At 39.9% G+C, this 23,260-nt stretch overlaps 1 protein-coding gene across 1 annotated transcript in view; it reads left to right on the top strand.

Moving 5' to 3' along the window:
* cdk18 (cyclin dependent kinase 18) overlaps nt 1-20,857 on the top strand; it is an 84,163-nt gene extending 63,306 nt beyond the window's left edge. Inside the window, exons 13-16 of the mRNA XM_053484334.1 lie at nt 2,852-2,894; nt 14,008-14,098; nt 14,210-14,284; nt 20,575-20,857. Coding sequence (XP_053340309.1) covers nt 2,852-2,894; nt 14,008-14,098; nt 14,210-14,284; nt 20,575-20,609 — 244 coding nt within the window. The 3' untranslated portion in view covers nt 20,610-20,857. The remainder of the gene's footprint in view (nt 1-2,851; nt 2,895-14,007; nt 14,099-14,209; nt 14,285-20,574) is intronic.
* Nucleotides 20,858-23,260: the final 2,403 nt, after the last annotated feature.

The following is a 23,260-nucleotide window of genomic DNA, read 5'->3' as shown; positions in this document are numbered from 1 at the left end:
TTTTATCAGTAGCCAGGCGTTGCTAATCAGCCCCTGGTTATTTGATCATCAGCTAGTCTGCAGACCTCTATAAAAGCAGACATTCGCTGGTCTTAAACATTTAAGATTCAAGATTCAAGGAACATTATTAACCACATAAGGAAATTGCTTTGCCCTGGTTACAGTTGCTTAACCTTTTTTTATGAAGAAAGGAAAAGAGTAATAAATTAGACAGGGGTTGGGGTGAGAAATCATAAAAACAATAAATTCAGGTGTGTCTTACCACAAGACAATGGTCTTAAGGGAAAGGGTTATAAAAACCATTTCCAAACAATTTGGAGTTTAATAATGTACAGTGAGAAAGATTCACAAGTAGAAAGCATTCAAGACAGCTGCCAATCTCCCCATGAGTGGATATCCCAGTATATTCATCCCAAGGCCAAACCATGCAATGCTCAATTAGAAAATGACAAAACAAGTACGGCCTAAAAAGAACAAAGATGCAATTAAAGAAATGAGAACAAATGTTTTACTGTGACAGGCTGCACAGGGCCTAACGATACAATTTATTTATTTATTTTTTTTTAATGGTGGTCTGTACTTGGTCAGGTGCAGGGCCAGAGACATTAAAAAGCCCTCCTTCTGGAAGGAGAACTATTCCTCAACACAATATTAACAATACAAGAAAGTCTGGCTTTTATAAAGCAACAGATGCACATGATTACAGTACATAGGATTGCTCTGATGTACAGTAGAGTGATTATGTCCCTCCCACCGGGTGAGCAGGCCAGTTCTGTGTCTCTGTTTTCTGGCTGTGGCATTGTTCCAATCTACCAAGAACATGGGTTTGATTTCAAACCATGAGCAATGTTTCAGAAGTAGTACTATGTTGTTGTTTTTTTTTTTTTCTAAGTAATTGTCACTCTTACACGTAATATTTGCTTTTGCACTCGCTTCCTGGCACTCTGCTAGAGACATTAATCTTTATCAAGTCCTTGGCTGTGCTTGCTATCTACAGTGGTGTGAAAAACTATTTGCCCCCTTCCTGATTTCTTATTCTTTTGCATGTTTGTCACACTTAAATGTTTCTGCTCATCAAAAACCGTTAACTATTAGTCAAAGATAACATAATTGAACACAAAATGCAGTTTTTAATTGATGGTTTTTATTATTTAGGGAGAAAAAAAATCCAAACTTACATGGCCCTGTGTGAAAAAGTAATTGCCCCCTGAACCTAATAACTGATTGGGCCACCCTAAGCAGCAATAACTGCAATCAAGTGTTTGCGATAACTTGCAACGAGTCTTTTACAGCGCTCTGGAGGAATTTTGGCCCACTCATCTTTGCAGAATTGTTGTAATTCAGCTTTATTTGAGAGTTTTCTAGCATGAACCGCCTTTTTAAGGTCATGCCACAACATCTCAATAGGATTCAGGTCAGGACTTTGACTGGGCCACTCCAAAGTCTTCATTTTGTTTTTCTTCAGCCATTCAGAGGTGGATTTGCTGGTGTGTTTTGGGTCATTGTCCTGCTGCAGCACCCAAGATCGCTTCAGCTTGAGTTGACGAACAGATGGCCGGACATTCTCCTTCAGGATTTTTTGGTAGACAGTAGAATTCATGGTTCCATCTATCACAGCAAGCCATCCAGGTCCTGAAGCAGCAAAACAACCCCAGACCATCACACTACCACCACCATATTTTACTGTTGGTATGGTGTTCTTTTTCTGAAATGCTGTGTTACTTTTACGCCAGATGTAACGGGACACGCACCTTCCAAAAAGTTAAACTTTTGTCTCGTCGGTCCACAAGGTATTTTCCCAAAAGTCTTGCCAATCATTGAGATGTTTTTTAGCAAAATTGAGACGAGCCTTGATGTTCTTTTTGCTTAAGTGGTTTGCGCCTTGGAAATCTGCCATGCAGGCCGTTTTTGCCCAGTCTCTTTCTTATGGTGGAGTCGTGAACACTAACCTTAATTGAGGCAAGTGAGGCCTGCAGTTCTTTAGTTGTTGTCCTGGGGTCTTTTGTGGCCTCTCGGATGAGTTGTCTCTGCGCTCTTGGGGTAATTTTGGTCGGCTGGCCACTCCTGGGAAGGTTCACCACTGTTCCATGTTTTTGCCATTTGTGGATGATGGCTCTCACTGTGGTTCGCTGGAGTCCCAAGGCTTTGGAAATGGCTTTATAACCTTTACCAGCCTGATAGATCTCAATTACTTTTGTTCTCATTTTTTTCTGAATTTCTTTGGATCTTGGCATAATGTCTAGCTTTTGAGGTGCTTTAGGTCTACTTCTCTGTGTCAGGTAGCTCCTATTTAAGTGATTTTTTGATTGAAACAGGTGTGGCAGTAATCAGGCCTGGGGGTGACTACAGAAATTGAACTTTTAACTGTGATAAACCACAGTTAAGTTATTTTTTAACAAGGGGGGGCAATTACTTTTTCACACAGGGCCATGTAGATTTGGAGTTTTTTTTCTCCCTTAATAACATAATCTTCATTTAAAAACTGCATTTTGTGTTCAATTATGTTATCTTTGACTAATAGTTAACGGTTTTTGATGAGCAGAAACATTTAAGTGTGACAAACATGCAAAAGAATAAGAAATCAGGAAGGGGGCAAATAGTTTTTCACACCACTGTATCTATCTATCTATCTATCTATCTATCTATCTGTCTGTCTGTCTGTCTGTCTGTCTGTCTGTCTGTGTATCTATCGTAACACATTGTTAGTATTTGTGAGATTATCTGTAAGATAATTATCTGTTATATATCTTCTTCTTTTTGTTCCCCCCATGTGTAAGGCTTTTCCATTATCAGAAAAGGACATGATGTGTTTGGAAAAGCAACAGAAATCCTTTTCTTCCTTTCTTTTTAGACTGGACACTGAGGGCATCGATCTTCTTTCAGCTCTTCTGCTTGTGAGTTCAAAGCTTTACAAAACAATCGACCTTTTATGAAGCAAGTTTTTTTTTTTACCAATGAAAGCAGATAGATTCTTTGCATCTGTAATTCCTTAAATCCATTTATAACAATGTAAACTTTTTTAATTTATCAATCAAAGTTTTCCTCGCCTTGGTTTATGTGGTGTCGGAAAGTAATAGAAAATTTGTTTTTGCCACAAACATCAACTGAAGTAGTACATTACATATTAAAAAATCTTAAAAGATGCCTTTAAAACTAATGGAATAAATATTTTATACATAAAAAAATGTACTAGAATGAGTACTAAACAGTATACAGCCTTAAAATCGATTTAAAATTGTTTGTTACGCATCATGAGTCTTAGGTAGATGCTCCTGGCAGCTTTACGAGAACATTAGCTGCTGAGGTTTGCTAAGCATCTCTGGGACCATAGCACTGTTCGTCTGCAGACTTTCTAAAACTGACAAAAAGTAATACATACATACATCTTTTTTTTTTTCATTTTTACTATTTGATTACTTTCAAGTCAAAGCAGAACTTTTAATTGCGCAGAATAACAGAACAAAATTATAAGAGTTAAAAATACTTTTATTTCTCTTTAGAATCCCCTGTTACACTAATGCACTCATCCCAGCCTTCTCTCGTGCTTGGATACCATCAAGATAGAAAGTTTCCTCAGTACACCAGAGCCATGATCAGACTGCCTGCTTCACATATGGCCACCCGGAATCTTTTTTATGGCCCAAACATGTGGAGATGGCTTGTAGCGAGGTCATGACTTTATGTACATGTGGCAGTAACTCCCAATCGAGTTTCTGTAATGTGCAAGTGGTGTTGATGAATGATTGTCTGTACAGTTCCCAAAGACAAATGAGCCTGTCCCACAAGTTGGCGAGAAGATATTTTTGACGTTTTTCAAGGATCTTGCATTCCACTCCGTGAACGTTCACGGGAATGATTGCAGTGGGCTCTGAGCCACCCCAGCCAGGATAAACGTACCGTAGCGAATCTTCTTTAAAACATCTGCACCATTTAAATGTTTTACTGCAGCGAAGAGTCTCATAACCATACTGTGATTGAAGTCTTTTGTAATTATCAGTCACTTTTATGCCTTCATTCACAAGAAATTTAATCACGAGTTTCGGTATATATAAATTTTAATATTACAGATATTTTCTGCAACTTCTGATAAGAAGGGGAACTTTTTTGAAACCTAACACGCTCACATTAAGGATAATTAAACTCCTTTATCTTATCCTAAGGGTCTTCAAACTTTTTTTTTTTTTCTTTTTTTTACTGAACTATAATCGGCATATAAATAACATTTTTAAATTTATTCCAAAACTTCATGGGCAAAGTACGCAGGCATTTAAAAATGACCCCGAACTGGTCCAGCTCTTCAACTCGTCTATTGAAAATTCCTTTTAATCCATAACTAAGCTGCGGCATCTGCGCTATTTCCTCAGATGAATGCATAGACTAATTAGGAGTCATAGCGATAGACATCCATCTCCAAATACCTCCTGAGAGATAATGCGGATAGCTACAGTTACAACAACTTTAGAGAAATCTCTCTCTCTCTCTCTCTCTTCTCTCTCTCTCTTACACACACACACAAACACTGAAATCCACGGCGTGCTGACTGATGTTAATACGCCGCTACATATGGTACGAGCAATTACCTGGCAGGTGATGCTCCAGAGTAAATCCTTCATCTTTGTGTTTGCTAAGACAAATTAACCACATCTACACATATGATTTAAACCTTTATAGAGGTGTGCAATTGAGTGCAAACGTTTGCACACCCTCACTTTAAAACATAAAATCTCAATTAGATGTTCCCTCTAGCAGCAGGTGCTCGGTATAAGGCTTGTGATAAATATATCGCTGCTGTTTAAAATGGACAAATTACAGCATGAAAGCATGTGTGAAAGAAGTCTCCTGGGTCAGTACAGGAGTCAAAGCCCAAAAGGGTTCCGGTTTTGTGGTGTTCCTCTTCCTCTCCGTCTCTTTTTTGTCTTTTTAACATCAAGAATGAAAAGAAAAGTTAAGCTGAGAATGAAAAGACTGTCAAAAGATATAACTTACAGTATCACATTACATGACATTACATGTAGCACTAAATGCGTTAAAAAATACATAAAAGGAATGAAACACTTAAGGCTGTGGTTTTCTATATATTTCTCCATAACAGCACAATTTTATTCCTAATACACTCTGTATCTGAGCTTTTATTCTTCTTGCTTTGGTGTCACTATGTTCTCTATAAACATTTTTTTTTTTATAACTATTTTTGTATCCCCATCTCCAGCTCTACAGCTCTCTAAAAGGTCAATATTTTCCATTTTATATCCTGATGGCTGACGTTGCATACCAACTCCTAACTGCTTGCACTGAATGGACAGTCTGATCCTATTTGAATTTCATGTCTTAACTTGGAATTAAAGATTAAACACATCCGGCCTGTTTTAGTCATCAGACATTTTAATGAGCCTCGTTTTAATAAAAGTTAACTCATTAAAGTCGATAGTGATGCAAACCTTCAGAAATAAAACACTATTAAATGAAGTTTTATTTTAAGTGTAAATGGATGCAACTTTCATGATTTCTGTAGATTCATCCACATTATCATAGAAAAAAAGAAAAATAGTTTTTATCCTATTGCAATAAGTGTACTGAATACTGCTAAAAAAAATGCAAATAATGTGCAATTAGATTCAAATATTTATGCATTTTTCTGCTTTATGTAATTAATGCAAAAAATGCATTATTGTGGATCATGTAATAACGGAATGTATGTTTTGTGGGAGTGTGTGTGTGTTTGATTTTTTATTTTTTGCATTGAGGGATGGCACTTTAAATTTAATTGTACTTGTTGCAATGACAATAAAGACTATTCTATTCTATTCTATTCTGGAGAAAACTTACAAAAAACAGGGAGAACATTCACACTTTAAATGCATGCAGACCAGTGGGGAGATTCGAACCTCGAGTCCTGTAGGTAGGAGGCAACAGCGCTCATCACTAACCGAGCATGTCTTTGTTTTTCTTGGTTAACTGAATTTTTTTTTTAACTTTGTCAAAATTTTGTTAAATTTGTCTAAATTCACTGATTAAGATATACTACTTAAAACACTTTCTTTTTTTCCACGATAATGTGGATAGAAATCATGAAAGCTGCATCCGTTTACACTCAACGTGTACTCCCAAAAAGTGGAAAAACGGAACCCTCTCCACGCAGTCCCTGCTGATGAACCGTGGTGAAATGTCCATTTTTTTCCTCCTAAAATCCATGATGACCTCCTTGGTCTTAGAGGTGTTGAGGAGCAGATTATTTTCTCCACACCAGGCTGTGAGCCGTTCCACCTCATACCTGTAGGCAGACTCATCCGCCCCAAAGAGGACCCCTAATATTGTTGTGCCATCTGCAAATTTGACAAGGGTGTTACTATGCTGGACAGTTGTACAGTCGTAAGTGTACAGGGTGTAGAGCAGAGGGCTCAAATCACAGCCCTGTGGTGACCTGGTGCTGAGGCTGATGGCCGGCGATGTATGTGGGGCCCACTCGCACCCTCTGACTGAGTCCACACAGAAAGCTCCCAATCCATACGCAGATGAATATGGAAGTCCCAGGTCCCCTAGTTTGTCTATCAGTTTGTGGGGGAGGATGGTATTAAACGCAAAAAGTAGCCATAGGTAGCTTCGCAGGTGCTCCAAATGGGAAAGTGCAGCCTGGAGAGCTTGGTGGGAGAAATGAAATGATGTGACTTTGTACCAGCTTTTCGAAGCACTTTATCACCACAGGAGTGAGAGCCACTTCCCAGTAATCACTGAAACTGTTAATTTGTGATTTTTTTAGGCAGGGGGACTATAGTCGAGGACTTTAGGCAGGGTGGAACAGTGGACTGAGACAAGGACTGATTGCAAATCCTGGTGAGGACTCCAGCCAGCTGGTCCACATAGTCCTTGTGAGCACCCTTCCAGAGACACCATCCGGTCCAGCAGCCTCTCTGCAGGATACGCCTCACCTCCCACTCTTCTACTGTCCATGCTCCATAAATGCCCAGTGTAAGTATGGGTGCATCTGGTTGATCCACCTCAACACGGGCAAAGAAGTAGTTCATCTCCTCTCCCAGCGAGGCATCACCATCAGCAACAACAACGTTGGTCTTGAAGTTGGTAAGATGCTGGACTCCCTGCCACACCTGCCTGCTGCTGTTACTGTCCAGATGGTCCTCGATTTCCCTGTACTTCAACTTAGCCTCTCTGATGCTTCTCTTTAGGATGGCTCGGGCTGTGCTGTAGATAGCCCTTTCGCCAGACTTGAAGGAGGTGTTCCTCTTCTTCAGGAGCGGTCGGACCTCCTTGTTCATCCTGGGCTTTCCATACCCATTTGTCCACTGTGATAGTGTCTATGCAGTTCTTAATGCAACACAGAACACTGTCCGTGAACACCTCCGGGTCTGGATCTTCAAAGACATCCCATTTTGTTCTGTTAAAACAGTCCTGTAGCTGCTGAGAGGCTCCAACAGGCCATGTTGTTACAGTCTTTGTGATTATAAGAGCAGTTAGTGTGGTAGTGGTCTTTCCTTATAGCCTAGCTTGATGTTTGAGTATATATTGTCCAGTGTGTTTGCTCCTATAGTAGAACATTTTACATGCTGGTGAAATTTGGGAAGCACTGATTTTAGGTCTGCCTGATAAAAGTCTCCTGCTATGATGTGTACAGCATCAGGATACATGCTCTGCCACCTGCTAATGCTACTATATAAATGTCCTATAGCCGAGCTAGCATAAGCATCCAGTGAAATATAAACACTAGTTATCATGACCACGTTAAACACTCTCGGTAAGTAAATGGGCCTGGATTTAACAGTCACATACTCCAGGTCTAGGGAGCAGTGTCTACAGCCGTAATTGACAGAAACACAGAGCCCCCCCCCTGCTCCTGTCCCTTGTTCTGTCATGAAGCTGTGTTGTGTAGCCTGCTAGCTTGATAGCAGAGTCCAGGATGAGTGGATGAAGCGAGGTCTCTGTAATTAATACAATACAGTTGTCCTTCACAATGTTATTAGATGCCATCTGTAACCACAGTTCATCCATCTTGTTGGTAAGTGATCTGGCGTTCGCCAGCTAGGAAGCGGTGGTCTGTGTGGCTGGCTCCGTAGCCTAGCTAGCGCGCTGGCCCTGCAGCCTCGCTTCTGCTTTCTCTCACTGTGCTGCCTTCGCCCCCTCACCGCGGGGATGGTAATCCATGGACAGCTGGGGCTTCTCACTACGTCCATTGGGATCTTGTGTGAGTGTAGAAACTCGGCTGCAATGGACTTCTATCTTAAGAAGATCATGCCGGCTGTAGATGTTTTTTGCCCAACAGGATGTACTTGAAAAAAAACACAAACCGTACAAGCACCTAGAGTAGCACTGTGCCACTGCAACAGTGTGCGCCGCCATCTTGGCCCATCTTGTCGCCATCTTGTCGCCATCTTGCCTCAGGTTCCAAAGTCATGGCATTGTAGATTAGTGTATGATTGGGTGCGTAAGTGTATGTATGCTTGTGTCCTGGATGGAGTTGTCCCTTGAAAGTGTTATAATAATTAATCCTGCGTATGTACATAACCACTGAGCTGTCTCCTTTTGAAGCTCAGTATTTAATCCTGTGGATATAATTTGTATATAATGGATCTCAGTTTTTTTATGTTATTCTTCAGCAAAGCAGTGACCGTGTAATGTGAGGGTGTTAGCGTTGTTCTCTGTGTGCGAGATGCAGTTCTAGAACTATCTTCCTAATTAAATAAACCAGCATTATATCACACAAACACCTCTGGTAAAATGTTAGCTTTTACACTCTGTATAGACTCTAAGACATATTGAGCCAAATGCAAAATTATAAAAACGTTACAGTATATATTTCACTATGACACATTAGCTAGCTTTTATGCAAACTGATTTTTAGCTAGTGCTACTGTACTTTACAGCTCAGCTTACAGTTCTCATCTTTGATATACTTATCACTCTTTTGCCTCCTCTTTTCATCCTCTTTCTGCTTTTTCCTCACTCTGAAATGTTTAACAATCCAAATAAAATATAGCACAAGAGTTCCACATGCTAGCTCAAGAGCTTAAAGCTTCCAAACTTTATCTGTGCTGTACAGTAGCTTTGCCTCTGCTCAAAAAAAAAAAACTTTTTCAGACCTGTTTAAAAGCTTTTTTAAAGATTAATTACTGCAGGGTGATGTGCTATATTAAATCAAATAAATAAAAAGTTCATTATTATTATTATTATTATTATTATTATTATTAATAATAATAATAGTAATAATAATAATAATAATAATAATAATAATAATAATAATCATAATAATTATTATTATTATTATTATTATTATTATTATCTTCCCCTCCCTTTTAGCCCAGTTATAGCATAAATACATCTGTATTAAATATAATAAAACTGCAACTAATTTAACTAATAAACTAATAAAACATCCATGAAATTTCTTTTCTGATTCAAATACATATGCTATTATTCTGACAATCTGACATTTTCATTGCTAATATTCACAATATTTATAAAGAAAAGAAACCCAAAGAAAAGTAAAAAGAAAACAAAAATAATTCATAAATTTTATATATATATTTTCATTTTACTTTTATTTTATTGTAACTTATAAACCTGTAAATTTGTAGATTGTAAATTCATCCCCAATTCTTTAAAATTTTAAATTAAAAGTAAATAAACGAAAAAAAAAAAGCTATATAAGCATTTCACTGCGTATTATACAGTGTATGGTTGTGTACGTGACAAACAAAAATTTTAATTTGCATTCGAGAAGGAAAGAATAGAGGAGAAAAGTAAAGGAAAACAACAAAAAGAAAAATTGTATATATAAAAACTATAATCTAATTTTAAAAAATCATAATGGTGAAAATTTATTTAAATTTTTTTTATACTTTTCACATGACCTGAAAAATATATAGTATTCAAGGCAGCACTGGTTAGCACTGTGTCTGCACACCTCTCCAGGGTCTGGATTCGATTCCTGCCTCGGGTCTGTGTGCATGAAGTTTACCTGGTCTCCTCATACTTGGTGGGTTTCCTCCAACAGTCCAAAGACATGCAGATTAGGTTAAATGCCATTTCCAAATTGTATGAGTGTGCCCAGCAATGGCCTGGTACCCCATCCAGGAGATAAATATTACTATATTTATACTTGACACATGGATGAAGTCATTACGTTACATGACCAAATGACACGCAACTAGTTCCTAATGGCCATAAACTGGCTACATTTGAGTAAAAGTTACCCGGGAAGGGAATACAGTCTGGTTCCCACAGCTTCTACATCAGAGTACATCAATTACACACTTTATTCATCAGCCTGGAGGCTAGCGACCAACTGAGCCCAATTAAAAAAGAGACATCATGCAATACACCGAGATGTATTTTGATTTCGAGTGTGTGAGTTTAGTGAAAGAGAGTGAAATCAGGAAAACCACTGCTGCGAGTTAAGCCGTTTGAAGAGCGCTACAGTGCGTTGCTTGATTTAGACAGATTTAAAGAGTGTGAGCTGTTTATCTCAGCAAATGATCAAAGCAGGCAAGTTTTTAAAGACCTTAAGCAAGCAGGAAGTTCTAATCTGCAACAGCAAAAAAAAAAAAAGATTCCATGTACTTTACGACGCCGTGGGTCCCTCAGCCCTCAGCACTGTGGTGGAGCTGCTGTTATTAATACCACAGTTATTAATGAGACACGTGTGCTGGAAGAATGAAGGGAGAAGATGTTATTAGGCAGTTTCTGATTTCTGCTTTGAGCCATGGTGCACAAGCTCACATGTTAATAAAGTGCACAGAAGTGAACAAAAAACGCATCCTGCATAATGCTTTACCTGACACATGGTATACTCACTTTAATTTGAGGTGTTTTACTGAAAATGATCATTTAGGTAAAAAAAATAAATAAATAATTATCCCATGGAGCAGCATCACTGCCTCATGTAAAGTCAAGTGTTCATCTCTAAAGATGAAGAGAGGAGATGATCAACTTCCTGAAAAAGTAAAGAAAAACATCAGTGATGATATTACTGAATATGGTAGCATTAGACAGACAAAAGGATGGATGGATGGATGGATAGATGAATGGATGGATGGATGGATGGATGGATGGATGGATGGATGGATGGATGTGCTATGACAGGCCCAGCATTGTGTGTGCTGTGCTGAGGACGGTACCCGGGGATTATGCTGGGGAAAGGTCACTTCACTCTGCACATCCTCCATCTCATGTCCTGAATACTGAAGAATTTATACTCTCTCAATTTTACTTCTACTGATATCCCCATGCAGATGACCCAGTGTAGTCAGGGGCCCTTTACCTTCTCTCTCACCTCCTTCATTTCCTGTCTCACCTTCTATTCTCTCTTCTTTACTCCTTTATGCTTTTTTTTCTCTCACCTTGTTCTTCTCTTCTCTTCCATCCCCTTCCGGCTGCACCCATCTCCTTTCTCAACTCATTTTCTCTCTCTTCCATCCTCTGTCTTTACATTTAGGGCATTTGGCAGATGGCCCTATCCAGAGCCAATTATAATTTATTTTGTTATACATCTGAGCAGTTGAGAGCTAAGGGCCTTCCTCAAGTCCAAGAGCTTGTCCTCATCTTCTCCTTTTATTCACCTCCTGCTTCTCCTCTTTATGTGCTCCCTTACTTCTCTTCTCTTTTTACCTTCTCCCCTTTCCATTTTTAATCTTCTATCACTTCTGCCACTTTCACAAACTTTCACAACTTCTTCTTCTAGCCCATGCTTCTTCATTCACTCTCCTGCTTTCACTTTCTCTCCTTCTTTTCACCTCCTCTTGCTTTTCTTTTCTTATTTTACTCTTACTTCTTTCCTCCTCTCTTGTCTTTCTTTCATGTCTCATTTCCTTTCCTCTCCTCTATTCTTATTTTTCCCTCCTTTCTTCTGTCCTTTACTATCTGCCCATCTTATCTCGTTCTCCATTCCTCTCTTCTCTTCTTTCATTTTCCTATCAACATATTGTCTTGTTTCCCTCCCTCTTTCCTGCTCTTCTCTTCTCGTCCCTTCCTCATCTCCTCTTTTCTAGTTCCCTCTCCATCTCTCTCTTTCTCCTCTTCTTTTTTCACCACATGCAGCGAGAGAGAAAGGTGACCTGTCACGGTGATAAAGGACCGTGCGCGTGCCGCCGAGCGCGCGATCTGTTACCAGAGACGGCGCCCTTAATGAGTCCAAACCTCGCACCTGTTTCTCATCAAACCCCGCCGAGCGTTGGCGCAGCAGACGATTGCTCTAACGCGAGCCAATTTTATACCTCGTGAAACATGACAGCTGCGTGACGGCCGCTTCATTTTCTGTTGCATTCATTTGCATGGCGGAGGGATTGATCGGGTCGACGTGCTTAGGCTAACTCTACCGTCCGGCTGGTAATGAAGAGCGGCACTAGGAGGAAGATCCGCAGTGCTGGAGCTTGTTAACACAAACCTGAGGAAAGAAGTGTGTTAAACACAGCCTCAGAAACACTTCTTCATTCAAACCTGTAGCTTGTTTCAGACTTGGAAACAGGAATGCAAAACCTTACAGAAAATCTCCACCTTGAAAAATGTTTAATATGTTCACGGTAAAATAACTGCAACGTGCGTAGTGTTTCTTTGTTGATAGATGGTTTCGCATTGTAAAAGAAATCCAGAATAAAAACAGAACCGTTGAGACTTTGAAACAAATCCTGGACCGGGATTCCGAAAATGCAATCAAGCTTGGGACCTGACTAGGTTATTTCATGATCTATAAGATAATGATCATGATCTTGTTGATGACCGTATCGAAAAGAGACCGCATTGTATCACAACAGAACGAGGTGGTATCAAAAAGTTTTGGTCTGAACAGATGGCAGCACAAGGCTGCACGCACAATCACAGGGAGCACCAGCCTTCATAAGTCAGTGTGCCAAAATTGCCCTATGTATCTCAGAAGCTGTGCAACTGGTGCTATTATAATCACGTGTTACTACCTCTGAGATTTTATCATGGACAGCAAGTTGGAACAAAGAGTGACATTGAAATTCTGTGTGAAACAAGTCCATACCAGTCCAGGTAATCCTCACGTGTAATTTGAATATACACCATGTTGCTGCTGCCAAGTTCATCCTCAGGCTGCTGACCCAGGGGCAAAAGGAACATTGCATTGAAATCTGCCAAGAACTCTGTCAGCATGCCCTGGATGACCTGTTCCTCATGTAGAGGATCATTACGAGTGACGAAACTTGGATGCATCGTCACAACTGAAAAAGGCAAGGCAGGTCCGCTTATCAACTTTTTTTTATGGAAATTCGCGGCATTGTGCATCAGCAATCCATCACCAGGGGCTAGACAATCAATAGCAAATTCCACTGCTAGGTTTTAAGGCATCTAAGGGAGGACGTACGGCAAAACCAACCAGATCTGTAGTGCACAAACGTTTCGATACCACCTCCTATATCTAGTACCTATCTATAAGCATTTAGCTAGGTATCACCTTATTATCATGCTAGCTATTGTTAAAAGTTAGGACAAACCATCCTTAGCTAATGTTCTCCAATGTCTATTGTTTCATTAGTAAATGTTATAATCTGGAAATAAAACCAGTGTGTATTCTGATCTTGTCACATTTTGTGTGTGTGTGTGTGTGTGTGTGTGTGTGTGTGTGTGTGTGTGTGTGTGTGTATGAATTTTTTTGGTGCTTCTGAATTTTTTCTATATTTAATGTAAGAGTTTAATCTGCTTTGATCTGAGATGGTGCAATTTGTCCTTTGAAATTCAATCTAGTATACAATAACCACCATAAAATGTTTCATAAGGATTACGTCTGACTCAATGCTTAATAATTTAGGCACTGTTTGCTGAGACTTTAAGTTGCATCTTGTCAAAGACATTATTGACTTGTGAAAAAAACAATCACCATTAGCAAATTTTTTATTTCCAATCCAAAACATTGTAACTCTTTTTGTCTAACCATTTAGAGGCACATTTAATGATCGAGGCTCAATTTCTTCTCTCTTTATTTATTTTTTCTAAGGATGTCTTTGGTTCATTAAGTCTTTGGATTTCTCTGTCTGATTGTAGTACGACACCAAAAAAAGGATCTCTGCCGAGACGTCTCTAAGACACACATACTTCCTCAGTCTGGGAGAGAACATTCATTCCTTATCAGACAGTGAGTCACTTCATTATTATTTTTTTTTTACTACACTACAGCTATTAAATATTCAGTTTGGTCTCTGTATATCATTTAACTTTTTTTTTTCCTTTTTTTTTCTTTATGCAGCTTCTTCAGTGTTCTCACTAAAGGAGGTGCAGCTTCAGAAGGATCCCGGCCACCGGAGCTCAGTTTTTCATCCAGGTAGTGCAGTTTACATTTTAATAACTCAGACAGTTGATGTTACCTTGTGAATTCGTTTAACATTGCTAAAATCCCTGTCTCATTAGTTTTGGCACAGCTTTCAACTGGAAAGTGTCGGGTTTGGTGGAATATCCATAATCTCATGACATGTGGTTTTCTGGTTTCCTGGGTGGAGATCTAAACAGTGCAAACTATTCATTGGACAAACTCAATCATGACAGAAACATTCTGATTAGTGTAGTTATATGCAATATCATAGCATATATAAAATATAGGATGAGGCTTTTTATATATCGGTAGAAGGATGCTGAGGTTGGAACTGCAGGCAGGAGGTCTAGAGGAAGACCAAAGAGGAGATTTATGGATGCAGTGAGAGAGGACATGAAGTTAGTTGGTGTGAGAGAAGAGGATGAAGAGAATAGGGTTAGATGGAGGCAAATGATTCGCTGTGGCGACCCCTGAAAGGGAACAGCCGAAAGACAAAGAAGAAGATGAGGCTATTTATAGGCATTTCTATTATGCTGGAAAAATGGATCTTAAAGTTTCAGTTTGCTAACAAACCCCCAGTAATGTTGCATGATTAGAAGTTATTTGGGTTATATGTTTATGTATTCTATGTTCTCCAGATGTTCAGACAGAATGGCTAAATTTACATCTAAATCAAAATTTTCTTAAAGCTTTAAAATGTAAAAAAAAATAAAAATAAAAATGTTAAAAATGTAAAACTCAATGCTCCCACAAAGTGGGCGTGTTAATACTCCAGATGAAATACCCCCGGGAGCATTTTTTTCATACCTCGACCTCCCTCTGTTTCACTCCTTCTCTGCCTGGTGTCTGTGTACTGTAAATAAGCTACTGTTGAGCCACGCACCTTCAGAGAACACCAGAACCGAATATTCTTGGGGTGGGGGTTTGAGTAATGTAAAAAAAAAAAAAAAAGACAAAAAAATACATTTTGCATACTATACTATACTATACTATACTATACTATACTATACTATACTGTATGGGTCACTAACAGGCGGACCGCGGTCCAGATCCAGATGGCTTCCTGTACAGACCCGGACCTATAATTAATCGTTTAATGAGGCGCTCCATTTTAAACCGCTGCAGCTTTTCCTGTTTTTACAGTACTGGTTTAGTGGACCCGGAAACCAGTTGAATGCAAGTAAAGCCAGTTCACGTGATTCTACACAGCCAAATAAATCTGTGCATCTCAGGTGGCAAAAACACTACAGGCCGATTAGGAAGAGGCAAGTGACGGAGCGATACAATAAGAGACAAGTGAGCAGGAGAAATACGAACGGAGAGAGAAGGAGAGAGCGGCAGATGGGCAGAGAAACAGATGGAGAGAGTAGGAGACAGGCAGAGAAACCCTAACATAAATAATTATAATACAGTGGAACCTTGAATTGCGAGTAACTTGGTCTGCGAGCGTTTTGCAAGACAGACAATTTTTTTTAATGAATTTTAACTTAATAGACCACGAAGTCTTTGTTAAAGAAGTTTCCCAACAGACTTGTGTGCGTGTGAAGCTGAAGTTTCACAAACGCTATGGGAACACTCTCCGTGTGACTGGTTGTTGAAGCATGTGTGTCAAACACTTCAAAGATTTTGGCATATACTTTATAACCGTGGTCAGGTGACGTCATTTGATTGGGTGCACCAAAAGGTTATAAATAGGCATGAACCGGAAACATCCTCAGGTCTTTTTGTCTTCAGGACTGCATTGTTGTGTTTGTGTGTGTGTGCAAGCACTTTTTCAAAAAGAAAGTGAAAATAAAAAGTGTCTTATTACTCACCAGAAAGATGGCAGAGTTAGACACAAGTCCGTCCCTCTGTGTAGAAGAATATCTCGCTAAAAGCGATCTCCACGTTTCTGTTTTCAGTGTTGGGGGAAGAGCACGCTATCCTCGGGCTTCAGGGAGCAGGTAAGTATTGCGATTTCTCCCGATTAAAGTCCCTCGCGCTCGGCTCGACGTCTTTAAAACGAAACCGCGAGCCGCGGCGCATTTGAATAATGAGCCTTTTACCGTCCACTTCTCAAGCGTGCTTCGGCGCTTCTTGTGAAGGGGGGAAGAACTGTCTTTCTCGCTTCTGCGGAAATGGAAACTATCACTTCAGAGCACTCCTCTAATGATGAGCGAGGGTATTAGTTGTTGTTAGAGGTGATAACACGCGCGGTCTAACGCGTACACCTCGATATACATATATATATATATATATATATATATATATATATATATATATAAAATTAATAAATAAATAAATAATAAGATCCAGCAAACGCTCAAAGTTAGACGACAGGTTTCTGTTGGCCGGCCGGAGGAGGGGCCTCAACGATTGCCCCTCCCCTTCTTGGCGCCTTCCATGATAAGTTAACTGTTCCATGGAATAAGTCGTATTCATCCCGTGTTTTGTGCTATCGACATTGATTTGTTCGATTGTCGTTGATGCGAAAAAGCGCGTTTTTTTTATGATGATGCTCCAGATTGAAGAGACGCTTGCAGGCTATCTCACTCCTGGGAGCTCATCCTTCCTGAAAAAAAAATCCACACTCCCCACCAAGCCGTGCAGACTAACATCTTCGATGGTGGGAAAAGCTTTTTCAGGCAGCGGGTAGGGCTGGTGCTGCCCTGCACACAAGCCTGTGTATGCCCACTTTGCAGGCATACCAGGCTGACCTACTGATAGATCTGAGCACAGACGGGTCTGTCGATGATGCGGCGTTTGCAGAACTACGCCGAACCACAGATTATTTCTTTGATCAGACGGCCTGTGCTATCGGCCATTCTATGGCTGCCATGGTCGCCACGGAGAGACAGCTGTCACCTAACCTCACAGACATCAAGGACAGGGATCGTATCTTCCTCCTTGATGCCACCATCTTGCCTTCCGGGCTTTTTCAAAGCTCTGTGAGCAGGCCTTTGAGAGGTTTCTCCCTGCCGTGCTCAAGGGGTCAGAACTGTCGGCCACCCAGTCCTGACCAGGTCCGGTTCGCGCCAGGCGTGAAGCGCATAGGGTTGGCCGAGCCAAGCACCCACTTGTAGATTGGGGCGGGACTCGCCGCCCCTCGCAGTCCGTTTCAGGGAGGCCATGGTTCAATCTTCGCCACCACTGGTGTTTCGGGGAGCAGTGGTCTCCAGCGAAATGTTAGGTAGAACATGTTCCCCTGCCAGACAGAGAATCAGGCTATTATAGTCAGTATTTCTTGGACACGGGGGGTTGCGTCCAATTTTACATTTTGTTGGCTGAATATAAAAATGTTGACAGCCAAAATGATTGTTTCTCAAATACAACCAGAGCTTTGGTTTTGTGACAATCCACCTGAAGGATGCATATTTTTATTGCCACAACACAGGAAGTTCCTGAGGTTCGCTTTCGGGCGAAGCCTACCGGTATTGGGTCCTTCCATTTCTATGATTCCAGGGCACCTGTATCCTGAATTACCCAGACGACTGGCCGATTCTGGCTCAGTCTTAGCAGCTAGCGCTTCGACATCGAGATGTCATCCTAGCTCACTTCAATTCTTAGGATTGAGATTCAACGCCACAGAAAGCAATTTCTTTCCTGCTCAAGCACAACATATTATGGGAGTCATATAAGATTCGGCCGCAATGCGGGCACAGCTGTCTCCTGATTGTGTCGAATCCATTCTCAATACCCTAAAGGAGATCAAGCTAGGCCAGAAAGTAAATTTACTACTTTCAGAGAGTGTTCGGTCTCATGGCAGCTGTTTCCACGGTAATACCCTTGGACGTTCTGCAGATGAGATTGCTTCAGTCGTGGCTAAAAGCCAGGGGATTTCATCCAAGGGCCAATCCCCAGAGGCAATATGGGTTACGCGCCGAGAGCTTCGTACCCTTTCTATGTGGTTCAGACCCTCGTCCTTGACTCTGGGTCCCACTCTAGGTCCGTGTTGTCGTCGCAAGCTGCTAATGACAGACGCTTACCTCACAGGCTGGGATGCGGTCTTAGATGGCCGTCCAGCCCAAGGGATCTGGAGGGGTCATCTTCTCACATGGCACATCAATTGCCTTGAAACGATGACTCTATTTCTGGCCCTGAAATACTCCCTCCAGCAGTTAAGAGGCTACCATGTCCTAGTGACTGTGCTCGCGCCGCCAAGATTCTGCTTTGGGGCACAGGACAAGTTCCTGCCCCTCAGGATGATTTACATTCCAGGGCAGATGAATATGGGAGCAGACTTTCTGTTCAGGCAAGCTGTGACACACAGTGTTTGGAAACCCCACCCCGAAGTAGTCAATCCTCTAGAAGAAGTTATGCCCTCAAATGGAATGTATTAAAAATTGGTGCACAGCAAAAGATGTAGACCCAGTCCACTGCCAAATTGTTTTAGTGCTGGAGTTCCTACAAGAAAATTGACTTTGGGCTCATGCCCTAGTATTCTCAGAATGTACATAGCCGCTATTTCAGCTTGTCGGGTCTTGGCCCCTAGGCTGGTCAAAGCTATTCAGCATCCTCACCCCAACCATCTTCCGAAGGTTCCATTTTCGACTATGCACCCAGTTGTTCTTAAAGCCTCTTTCCTCCGCCTTTACAGCTCTGAAGCAGTAAAGACTTCACTCCACTGTGCTCTTCAGATTTACAGTACATCCACTGCACTAGCCAGTGATGTAAATCAGAGCAGGTTTTTATACAATGTGGGGACCGCAGCTGTAGGGCGGCGGCCACTGGACAAATTCTGTCACATTGGTGAGAGATGTTATTGCCCTATGAGGCGCGTGGAAGACTTCGCCTCTAGTAATTAGGGCCCATTCAACCAGGGGGCTTGCCTCATTGATTGCTCTGCAAGAGGCATCCCCTTGAAGCAAGTGTGTGATGCGCATAGCCATAACCCTAATGACTACACAACATTCTTCCTTTCTTAGCTTCCACCACTTTGTCCTCTTCACCTTCCTCACCACCAGGGTTATTTTACACACCACCATTCTGTGTTGTCTGGCTACACTCTCCCCTACCAACACTTTGCAGTCACTAATCTCTTTCAGATTACAACGTCGACACAAGGTGTAGTTTACCTGAGGGCTTCTGCCTCCACTCTTATATGTCACCCTCTATATGTTCCTGCCTCTTCCGGAAAAAAGTATTTACTACTGCCATTTCCACCTTATTTGCAAAGTGCACCACCATCTGTCCTTCTACATTCCTGTCCTTAAGACCAAACCTGCCCATCACATTTTCATCACCTCTGTTCTCTTCCCCAACATGTCCATTGAAGTCTGCACCAATCACCACTCTCTCACCTCTGGGGATGCTCTGCATCACTTCATCTTACTCATTCCAGAATGTCTCCTTCTCTTTTAACTCACATCCTACCTGTGGGGCATAGCCACTAACAACATTTAACATCATCCCTTCAATATCCAGCTTCATACTCATCAACCTGTCTGATACTCTTTTTACCTCTAGAACATTTCTAACAAACTCCTCTTTCAGTATAACTCCTACTCCTTTTTTTCTTATCCACACTATGGTAAAACAATTTGGACCTTGATCCTAAGCTTCTAAGCTTCTAGCCCTTGCTACCTTTCCACCTGGTCTCCTGGACGCACAGTATATCCACCTTCCTTCTCTGCATCATATCAACCAATTCTCTTGCCCCTTCCTGTCATAGTCCCTACTATCACTTCTAAACTCTTGCCTTTCCTTTTCTCTCTCCACTTTTTAACACGCCTTGCTCCTCTCCTTTTTTGACCAACAGTAGCCCAATTTCCACCGGCACCCTGTAGGTCAACAGCACACTTGGCCTCAACGTGAGCTCTTCTCCGACTGGGAAGGGGCCTTAATAGTGAACACAGTGCCTTCCTTGTTGGTGACTGGATCACAAAAGTTAGTGCTTGGCACAGAGAAAGTGCTGTGGCAGCGCATGCAGTCCTTTAGCCACATTTTTAGCCATACAGTGATCAAATGGCTTATTCAGGTAACTCGCCTTGAAGTTCTTGGAGTGTGTAGTATCGCTTCGCCCACATGTCTGCTCTTGCCACCTAACAAAAGGCTCAGAGCTTTAAATCTTCCAGGATGTCCGAAAGCAAGCGTAAAAGTGATGAAGCTGGTACTGTTAAGAAGTGCCACGCAATAATGATGGTGAGAAATTAGAAATTATTCCAGAAATTCTTTTAATGTCATCAGGTCCTTTAAAATGTCAGGAGAGCATGGAAACCCACCATTGTCTCCCTACCAGCTACAAAGAACCTCTGAGAAAGAACAATACAGTACACTGATACAGTACATGGCGATTTAACTTCTTTTTTTTCTTGCCATTTTAGGTCGGGGAAAGAACCGCCGACAAAGTATATTCTAACAGCTGATATATGGAGGAGGAAGATCATCACAATGAAGAAAATGGCTGTAAATCTGAGCAAACTGCCCAGCTGTATCCCAAAACCTCCTTACTTTAGCACACACTGGACACACACTCACAGCTGACTGAAGTTAAATCAATTCACTGTTGATTAAGTGAATTGGACAAAAGAATAGCTGATTACTCGTAGCTCCCTGTTGTGCTCCCTCAACACTCATATCTCAAACTGTAAAGACAAAAAAAAAAAAAAAAAAATCTTATAAAAATCTTAACACTTATCTTAAAAGTTACTTGGATCATATTTATGACCATTAAAAAAATAAAGAAATACAGTATCATGGTATAAAATCAATTAAAGGACAAATCCACCCCAAAGAACATGTATAATCATATCTGTAATTAATATAATCTACAAATGAAGCCCAAATTAATTTTAGAATTAAATTCTGAAAGCTTATTTGTTTTTTCTTTTGATATTTACAGTTTTTTTGTTGACATGTTGATCTGTTTTCATGTTTGTTAATGGTTTACCCACAATGCCAATATTTCAATATAATGTAGATAGATAGATAGATAGATAGATAGATAGATAGATAGATAGATAGATAGATAGATAGATAGATAGATAGATAGATAGATAGATAGATAGATAGATAGATAGATAGATAGATAGATAGATAGATAGATAGAAAGAAAGAAAGAAAGAAGTTTACACATTAAACATGGACCAGGGTGGAGTTTTCCTTTAATTGTAAACAAATTTTATGCTCATGAGAAACTTGGAAAGTCTGTCGCAGTTATACAGGGACATGTTCTCAAAGATTTAAAAGTTAAAATTAAATAATATCAGTAGATGTCTAGATTTTTCTTTTCTTTTTAAATTTTTTTCAAATTCAAAAACTCATATCAGGGTTAAATAAAATTTTTGTTACAGATGTTAAAGACAAGGTTTCCAGAATGCAAATCAGTAATCATGTATAAAATAAGTCAGGTGAAACACAGGACATGTGCGATTGTAGGTGAATAATCAACAACAGGCTTATGTAAAGAAGTCTAGTCAGTGGGATTTCCAATATTATTTCTCTTCTCATTTGGTTGCTTGTCTCACATGCCCTAAATTACCTTCAAATTGGCTACGAATTAGTTATGAAATGGTATAACTCCACTACAAATCCTGCAAAACTCATGCTGAACTCTCACAACCTGGCTTAACACTTTTGACCTAGGTAAAGTGTCTACTACACTACAAAATGTCAAGTCCTGCTGTAATTTCTCACCTGCTACCAGCCACCAGGATTTAGAGACCTGTGACCACAGATGCTACTAACCTGCAGCACACTTTTGTAATAAACCTCCCCATACACTCTGTAATATCTAATATCTAATAGAGTGTGCTATTTAGTATTTCAGTGCACAGGGTGAAACTTAGCCATGCGATTAGTATCTATTCAATTCGATTAAATTTTATTTATATGTACATTTCCAAAAATCTGGAAAAAAATGTAAAAGATGTGAGAAAATATGTTTAAATTATAATTATCAGATTGTCCCTCATGAGCAAGCCAAGGGTGACGGTGGCAAGGAAAAACTCTCAAGAGGTGATTACAAGTGCTATAGTAGTAGCAGCTCCAAGCAAGGAATTCTGTATTTTATTGGACTCTACAATCCATTACAAAGAGACAATAAGCACCAATAAGTGCTAAAAAAAAAAACCCACTATAAATTAGACCTGCAGCAATTAAATTTTTATTTAACTGCTACTGTAAACTTCTCAAAATTGCACCAACTTGGGATAAAATTCAGAAACGTGGAAAAACCTCAATGTTGATTATTTTCCTAAAACACCACAGCCTGATGCAATTTATTTTATTCATACCACAGCAATTTAAGAACAATTTGAATTTTTTTATATATATATATATATATATATATATATATATATATATATATATATATATATATATATAAATTAACATGTCATTCTTTATGGATACATTTAGGGTTTTGTTTCTCTCCTATAAAGTTAAAAAGTATTACTAATATGGGGAAAAAACACAACCAACTTTCTGACAGTTACAGATGTTGAATGTTAAACAACTTCTAAGAAAAAATCGGCTATTTAAATACAAACATTAAATTCAGTTATTATTCCCTGCGGTTAAGCAGTTATTATAGAAATGGCAACATTTTAGATGATGCGCATAAAAAAAAAAAAACTCCTGCCCAGTCAGATTTAAGAATTCAGCAGTGCTGTATATAATGAGCAAGTGAAACGATGATTGAATAGACAATTGTCTGTTGTTTCCACACAAATCGATAGCCTTGGGGATTGGATTAGATGTTAAAAAACACAGAGACGAGCATGTCCAGAGTCTGAAGGTTTAAATTTGACAAATTGATGATAATATGACATACATGATGGTGAAGCCATTTCTTGAGATATATGGTTGTATGTCATCTGTAGTATTAAACACACTGAACACTGTCACTTTTGTGCGTTTACCTCAGAGATGAAAATGTTCTTCGAAGCATCTAAAGGTGCCTTGTACAAACCAATTACAGTATGATGAAGGGTCCAATTTTTTAAATAATTATTATTGTTATTACTATTTTAATAGGTATTTTAATACTGTTATAGGTTATAGAGATGT

Source organism: Clarias gariepinus, chromosome 23 (assembly GCF_024256425.1).
Source record: "Clarias gariepinus isolate MV-2021 ecotype Netherlands chromosome 23, CGAR_prim_01v2, whole genome shotgun sequence".
In the NCBI taxonomy this organism is placed as follows: domain Eukaryota; kingdom Metazoa; phylum Chordata; class Actinopteri; order Siluriformes; family Clariidae; genus Clarias; species Clarias gariepinus.
This window is presented reverse-complemented; position numbering and strand designations above follow the sequence as displayed.